This window comes from Rhagoletis pomonella, unplaced genomic scaffold (genome assembly GCF_013731165.1).
Source record: "Rhagoletis pomonella isolate Grant_MI unplaced genomic scaffold, Rhpom_1.0 Rhpom_scaffold_00014, whole genome shotgun sequence".
NCBI lineage: Eukaryota > Metazoa > Arthropoda > Insecta > Diptera > Tephritidae > Rhagoletis > Rhagoletis pomonella.
The window spans coordinates 2,353,292-2,361,789 of NW_023458568.1; the positions used below are offsets into that span (position 1 = coordinate 2,353,292).

Here is an 8,498-nt window from a genome sequence, read left to right on the forward strand (position 1 = left end):
GAGAGAGCAAAGTGACATTTCATTTTGAGGGGAAGCTGCTGGTTTCTGCTGGAAAAATTTTTGCCAACAGCAATTTGCCAACAGGAAAACAGCTGATCAAAAACAGCTGGTTGGCATTTACGCAAATCACAAAATTGAATTTGATGGTTTAGAAGTTAAAAATTACAAAATGCGACTAATTAAACTTGTAAGAAATAAGTAGTTATTTGTTTAACCAATAAACTGTGCCAGTATAACTCTTTGTGATGACTTTTCGTACGTTTTAAATTTTACACTTTTGAATGTAAACAAAAATTATATCAGCTGTTCATCTAATTTGCAAGTTTCTGCAAATTTTCTGTTCGCGTACTATTTGGGATATTTTTCTCTTGTGAGAGAACAGATGACATTTCGCCGGAATTTGGCAGTTGGTTGGTTTTTACTGGAGATTTTAAACGAACGCACCTATTGTGTTCGGGCTATAATACAATCAAGCACTTGTACCTCACTAGTAATGTGCTGAGTCGATACTTTTAGGTATTGATCGATACTCGGTACCGATTTAAAAACTATCCAATACTTTCGATACTCGGTACCGAAATGTTTATGCTTCCAATAAGAATGCATAAAGACCAAAAATAGAAGCGGTTCAGGGGAGCCCAGCCTATAAAAAGCGGAGCGAAACCTTTTTTTGGTAGATGAACGGACGATGTTACCTTTGTAGGCCTGAAAGATTACTTTCTGTGTCAAAGAATTTTTCTTGAATTTTAGATCAACGAAGTTGGAAATGGTAAAATGGTATTTTACTGTTGATATAAGGTTATTTGTACTAATAGTGAAACATATTCATAGTCGAAATAAAGTCTATGCAAATTTTTTGACAGAGCTTCCGTTAAAAATAATGTAATGGAGAAGGTTTAAGGTATGTTGTTGTTATTGTAGAAGCATACAACTTCCCCAAAAAGTTTTTGGGTTGTGTTGCTGGAGTGACAGTCCTTGGCCAAATATAAATCTGGGTCGTTCCGGTTACGTAGACACGACTGTCGTAGGTACGAAGGTTTATAAGGGCCGTTTGCACCATGTCTATTTAATTCTAACTCCCAGTGAAACATCTTTATCGACGTTATCGACACCCATCATATAACATGTGATCGATAATGCAGTGGATGTGCTTAACTGAAGGTTGTACCTCCAGTTAGCGTTAACTAGACATGGTGCAAACGGCCCTAAGGTATGTATATAATCGGTATTGGGTACCGAGAAGTAAGTATTGGGTACCGAAATCCTTCTGAAGTATTGGGTACCGAGTATCGGGTAACGGTATGCTTCTTTTTTTGGGCAAACAACATCAACAAATTTAATAGGAAATTTGATTCCCTTTAATTTGGTATACGTACTTTATATATATGTTGTATAGTTCTTACAAGAATTGAATTAATGAAAAATAATTATAAAAAACACCTTTTTCAGAGAACAACTTTCTGCGTAGGCGGCCTTCGGCCGCACTTAGGGACTATAACCCTCACAACGTAGAATTCTCTTTCTGTGTTGCGAAGAAAAGGCACTGAACACCTTCTGCAGAGAACACCTTTCTGCGTAAGCGGCCTTCGGCCGCACTGAGGGATTATAACCCTCACAACGTAGAATTCTCTTTTTGTGTTGCGAAGAAAAGGCACTGAACAACTTTTGCAGAGAACATCTTTCTGCATAGGAGGCCTTCGGCCGCACTTAGGGATTATAACCCTCACAACTTAGAATTCTCTTTCTGTGTTGCCAAGAAAATGCACTGAACACCTTTTGCAGAGAACACCTTACTGCGTCAGCGGCCTTCGGCCGCACTTGGGGATTATAACCCTCACAACGTAGAATTCTCTTTCTGTGTTGCGAAGAAAAGGCACTGAACACCTTTTGCAGAGAACTCCTTTCTGCGTAAGCGGCCTTCGGCCGCACTTATGGATTATAACCCTCACAACGTAGAATTATCTTTCTGTGTTGCGAAGAAAAGGCACTGAACACCTTTTGCAGAGAACACCTTTCTGCGTAGGCGGCGTCGGCCGCACTTAGGGTTTGTAAGCTTTTTTTATAATTATTTTACACTAATTCAATTTTTGTAAGAACTATACGACATATATATAAAGTACGTAAAGGGAATCAAATTTCCTATTAAATGAGATCAAAGTTTTCAAAATCCATTCAATCGTTTTTGCGAAATCTTGATTTCAAAAATTGCTTATTTTGAACTTTAACCTTTGATAATTTTTGTTGTTGTTGTTTGCCCAAAAAAAGAAGTATACCGTTATACTCAACTGAATCATCTCTATCGATTCAAATATTTGTTTTTAATTTGAGATTTGGAGCCCAACTGCATTTATGCCCTTCATTTTACTTCGTTTTACTTCACTTTCCACAAATTAGATTTATCTCCAAAATAAACAAAAATTTTTTTGAAATATATGATTTAATTCACCAAAATCAAAAATGTTTTGCCAAAATTCTTGTTAAGTGGAAGGTATGGTAAAGTAAGGCTTTCTGCACATTGGTCGTCCAATCATAGTTTCTTCATCGTCACAACCATAATGCAACGATTACATGACGCCCACACTTTCGCAAACTCGGTCGTGATATTTCAATTCATTTGGCGTCTAAAAATTCACTTGGAGCAGGTATTTTTTTGTTTTTCTGGTTGATATTTTCGTGAAATATTTACAAAAACCTGCAATTTTTAAAATATAGACTGTGCAGCAACAATTCTAGACATCATTTTTCAGATATTAATCTCTTATTTTCTTTTCCTGAAATGTGGTATGAGCATGCAAACAGACGCTTTTTACAATTTCGTCATATTTTTTAGTTAAAACGCTCACATTTATTGAATTTTAATGCAATTATCCACTTTTTAATAATTTCCACAGCTTTTATGCAAAAAATGCTAATTTTTTTGCAATTTTAATGCAAATATTAACTTTTTCACTAATTTTTCCCCATAAAATGTAAACAAACAATGCGTGCACAACGATTAGCAAACGACAGTGTCGTACTTATCCGTTTCTGCATTTCCACAATTTGCCGATAACTAGCCGATAACGACAAGTGTGCCAATCTCCTTTGAAATGCATGTGCTCGGCTCAAAATTTCAGGGCGAGACGATAACGCAACTATGATTGGACGACAAGTGTATAGTAGCTCGTTTCTGTAACAATTCTCTACCAAGGCGAATTGAGATATGAATTCGCCGCCCTGCTCTCTACTGCTAATTAGTAGGTGAGAGTGACGTATTTTCTCTACCAGTAGAGAAATAATCGGTAGAGAAAAGTTACAGAAACGGGCTACAGGTCTTTACTTTCTTACTTTTCGTAAAAAGCTACTAAAAAGACGCCTAATAAATCTCCGATCTGGCATCGATTATTTGGAACTAGTCATTTTGATTTTCATTTTCACATGAATAGTGTAAAGCGCACAGAAATGAATGGGTGGATAAAGTTTCATAATTATTTAGTAAATATTTGACGAAAATAACAATTATATTTTTGTTTTCATACATCTTCAATTTTATAGGAAAAATTAAACATTTATAGCCGGTTGTTCAATGTCTGGTTATCACTACCACTACACTATTGACGATTTCGACATCATGCATGTAACATGTGATCGATAAAGCAGTAGTTGTGCTTAACCGGAGCTTCTACCTCCGATTTGTGCTAATCAGACATTGAACAACCGGCCCTTAACTGAATCTCGTGATGGTCTTGTTGCTGTGTATCTGGTGATGACTTTGTTGCTGTGAATCAATAATCGATTAATTATATTTTGGTGTTAATATCATCAGTGAATTGTAATTTTTGATTTTCCTTCCTCAACTTCTGAGACGTGTGATTTTAAAGATATTCCAGCACTAAATTTATACAGGAACACAATAAATTATAAATTAATAAAGGTTATAGATTACCTTTATTGTGATAAAAAAAATTATCGATTAACCAATCAAGTTATAAATAACCTAATCGAAAAACTCCGCACCCCTAATTGTGCTTGAAAGTCTTCACTTCGATAATCACTTCACTTTTCCTCCCAAGTCACTCCGAAAGACTTGAAATTTAGGGCCGATTGTTCAATGTCTGGTTATCACTATCACTACCCTAACGACGATTTCGACATCATGCATGTAACATGTGATCGATAAAGCAGTCGTTGTACTTAACCGGAGCCTCTACCTCTGATTTGTGCTAATCAGACTTTGAACAACCGGCCCTTAGGGCCCTGTTGTATGCACGGAGTCGAAGACGTCGATAACGATGTTTAAGAATTCAGTGATAAAAAAATTAAAAGCATTTACAAGCAAGTGACAGGTGTGGGTGATATCATAGTTTCTTTTGCCCAGAACTTCTTTCTGCGTAGGCGGCCTTCGGCCGCGCTTAGGGATCATAACCCTTACAAAGTAGAGTTCTCCTTTCTGTATTGCCGAAGAAGCGGAGCTGAACACCTTTTGCAGAGAATGTAGCCTTGGGAAAGGATGAGGTAACTAGAATTCCCCTCTGTGTGGTAAACCTGGGGCTGCCGCCCCAGTGATGTCTATTATGGTTACTGGGTGCTTTATAAAAATGTCTTGTATATAAAGATGTGTATATAAAAATGTCTTGTGCAAATGAATATTTAACATTTTTCAAGCGAAAAAACGCAAATGAAAATCGTGATTTTTGCCCATTTTTTAACGAACGGCCATAATGGAAAGCCAACCCGTTTAATTACCTACAATATGCATTTGCACATACATGCATTTATATTTTTTATTATCACTGAAATCTGAAAACTCAAAAGCAAATCATAATATAATATTTATATCAAATTAAAGGTAAAAAATTGCACTTTCTAAATAATATTTAGCATTGATAATGGACCTTTTCAAAAGAAGGTTATTTTATGAAAAAATTATGACATTTTTTTGTTTTATATTATTTTTGGCAAAAATATAAAAAAAGCATACACATTTTATATATCAGCTTGAAGATAAATTAATTGTCTTTATTTTGACATCATTAGCATTTGAATCGGTTGCGCAGTTTCGAAAATATTTATATTTTAAAATATCACAATTTTTTTGTTTTACCTTTTATATCTACTTTACTTTTAAATTGCTGTAAATAATATTTATATAGTTAAAATCAGCGTAAAACGTACTAGCAATCTGCATTTTTAGTTTTTCTATAGCTGAGCGGTTGGTTATCTTGATGTATGCCTTTAATTTTTATATTTTTTTTAATATCTACTTATTGAAAAATATTTTTTACTATTCTAATATTTAATACTAAGGGCCGGTTACTCAATGTCTGGTTAACACTAATCTCCGGTAAAACATCGTTATCGACGTTACCGACTCCATGTTATATGCATGGAGCCGAACACGTCGATAATGATGTTTAAACGGAGATTAGTGTTAACCACATATTGAGTAAACGGCCCTTATACTTTTTCGCAAAATAGCGTATTGCCACCCTGAAAAATTGGCGTGCTGGCTGTTCGGTTCACCCGGCAAATCGTGCTGGCTGTTCGATTTCGAAAATTCTCTCACTCCGTGCTGCGCACAACAACAATTGCACGGTGATTGCCAATCGAAATTGGTGGCGTAACCACGGCCTAACGAATACATACGATTTGCTACAGCTCTACTGCAGATCCATGGTCTACGTGTCAAATAAAAGTAAACTGCACCAAAAGTTCGCTACTAAAATTATTTTCTACGTACTTTGATCTAAATTTACTGGGCTAAAATTTAACTTCAGAAATCATAGAAAATTTAAATTTTACGTGGGAAAAACCTCAGTACTTTAAAAGTTGGGGAGGTTTACAAATATTGTGGCCATATTTGATATCGGGGGAGAAAACTACATCAAGTTTCATTAAAACATATTAAATTCCCCACTGACTTAGGTATAGGCAATTTTGACCACTTTGTGAAAAATTGCATGAAAATGCTGAACTTTAGGTTGAGGAACGTCTTTCCGTTATCCGATTTTAAAAATTATTAGCAGGTCACGTTTCTATGACCAAAGGAACATTTCTAGATCAAGTCTTGCTTTGTAGCTTAACAAAAAGTTTTCGCCATATGTACTTAACCGAGAATTAGTGATCACATAATCATCGAATAGTTATAGGATATAGAATTATATGTATCGCGATACTTTACTTTTCTTCACTAAAAACGAACACCACCTGAACGATTTTCGTAGCGCACACGATGAATAACATTTAAATTATTTTTATTTCCTGTTTTTATATACCTATGTATACCTCAGTCGGAAACCCTGTAACATAATTTTATTTCTAATCGTACTTTTACTGCAATTGTCATAATAATAATTTTTCTTTTAGTTGAGTGTGCAGAAATTACCTCCTCTATGTTGTGTAAAAAATTCAACCGCTCACCAGATGAAAATGTATTATCATTTTTATCGTGCGAGCGTATGTAAACTGCAAACTTTAGTTGTTCTCGAGTTTTTGAATTATGGCACTCTTGCAGCAAACGTACGATATGTACTTTATACGAATTATGAATTATCAGTAGTTGCATTCTACATACCCCTATTTAGTGAAATAAACACGGTCAGGAAATATCTCCACAATTGTACGAGTGTTTAAGTGCCCAAAGATACATGAATTCATTAGTTGTGTTTCACAATACAAAAAATATATTTTTAATATATAAAAACCCAATGCCAATAAAATAGGCTTAAGCACAAAACTATTTCGTAATACAATATACAAAAATAATTCACCTCAGTACACAAAAGTATTCAGCTGAGTACACGAAACACCTGTTATCACTTGAAGACACAGCAGTAACTCGCTCTCCCACGTTTGTTTCAGTACTAAATTATAACGGCGGCAGTACTAAGTGTTTACACATTCATATTTGTTATCGCTATCTCTTAAAAGATACTTTTCTTATCACATTTTCAATTGTTATTTACACTCAGTTGTGTATTTATTTAAAATCTTCTCAAACCATAAATTGGAAAGGGATGGAGTGTGATCGAAATTATTAAATATCTTGTTACACTAAGGTTGAAGCACTACGAAATGTTTGAGCGACGCTACTGCATAGATATGTACATATGTACGTATGTATGAATGCGCATCTACATATGTATTAAGTTCTTAGTATGTACGTATGTATGAATGCTTATGTACCTACATAAGTATTTAGTTCTTGGTGGCCAGCTAGCTATGATTCCTAGCAGCGAAGGGACCGTGAGGCCAGTTTTAAAATTTAATGGTATGATGCTCATTTAGCCGGTATCCGGGTACTGTTTATGAATTTGTACAACGATTTTGGGTTGCTGTGCCCAAACGCGTGAATCGAATCAAAAAACTTTTACACACACTTGTAGACAACAGTTCACGCTTTATTACAAAAATTTAATTTACTAAATCTGTGCACTAATTTAACAATAATTTCGGTTGGAAATATGGTATTTGTTGCAAATTTTTGTTATAAATTTGTATATACATTTTTATATACAAGATATTTTTATAAAACACCAAAATAGACATCACTGGGCGGCAGCCCCAGGTTTACCACACAGAAAGGGAGTTCTAGGGCTGAGATTTCCATTACGGAACCAATTGCTATTCCGTGCAAAGTATAGTGAATTTTTTTATGAAACTCGGTGGGGATACTAATGGAGGTCTCCTTTAACTGTATTTACCACTTTCACAATGTTGTTGCTAATAGTACTTAAGTTATTTGTTGTTAAAATATCCCGCCTGCTATCACCACATTTTATTATAACTCCACACCTATCACTTTTATTTACACAAATATATTATCCTTAAAAGGTTCGCATGCGTTTGTAATAACTTGATATACAATTATTAATTAATTAATTAAGTAAAACGCGTTTATAAATAACAATGGCTGTCATTCCCACGACAGCCGGTTCTACGTACCGGAATGACTCGGGTTTTACCCGACCGAGGGCTGTTGTTTCGGCGATCTAACCCCGTTTAGGTCGGCGAAATCCATCAAACGTTGCTCGAGGAACAAATGCACAATACCACCAAATCTCGAATTAAAAAAAAAAAAAATAGGATCGATAGAGACCATTGAGGTGAACATAACGGTATATTTTTTTTTTGGGAAACAACAACTACAACAATTATTAAAGGTCAAAGTTCAAATTAAGCATTTTCTCAAATTAATATTTCTCGAAAACCTCTTCAAGGAATTGGAGAATTTTGATAGAGAATTTAATTCTCTTTAATTTGATATACATATTTATACATATACCTTTTTATAGTTTTCACGAAAATGGAATTAATATGGAAAAAAAGTATACAGGGTTTTTGTGTATAAACTTCTTTTTGCGTAGGCGGCCTTCGGCCGCACTTATGGATTATAACCCTCACAAAGTAGAATTCTCTTTTTGTGTTGCGAAGAAAAGGCGCTGAACACCTTTTGCAGAGAACACCTTTCTGCGTAGGCGGCCTTCGGCCGCACTTATGGATTATAACCCTCACAAAGT

At 35.0% G+C, this 8,498-nt stretch overlaps 2 protein-coding genes across 6 annotated transcripts in view; both read left to right on the forward strand.

The window, feature by feature from the left end:
- Positions 1–8,498, forward strand: part of LOC118749167 (UDP-glucose 4-epimerase) — a 519,161-nt gene that overhangs the window by 170,146 nt on the left and 340,517 nt on the right. The gene's annotated exons all lie outside the window — the stretch shown is intronic.
- Positions 7,003–8,498, forward strand: part of LOC118749170 — an 8,951-nt gene continuing 7,455 nt past the window's right edge. Inside the window, exon 1 of one of the 3 annotated variants that reach the window (XM_036483946.1) lies at positions 7,003–7,090. Coding sequence is in view for 1 of the 3 variants with exons in the window: in XM_036483943.1 (XP_036339836.1) it covers positions 7,247–7,249 (3 nt within the window). In the remaining 2 variants the exon portion in view is untranslated. The other 2 variants (XM_036483945.1, XM_036483943.1) reach the window with 2 other exon arrangements.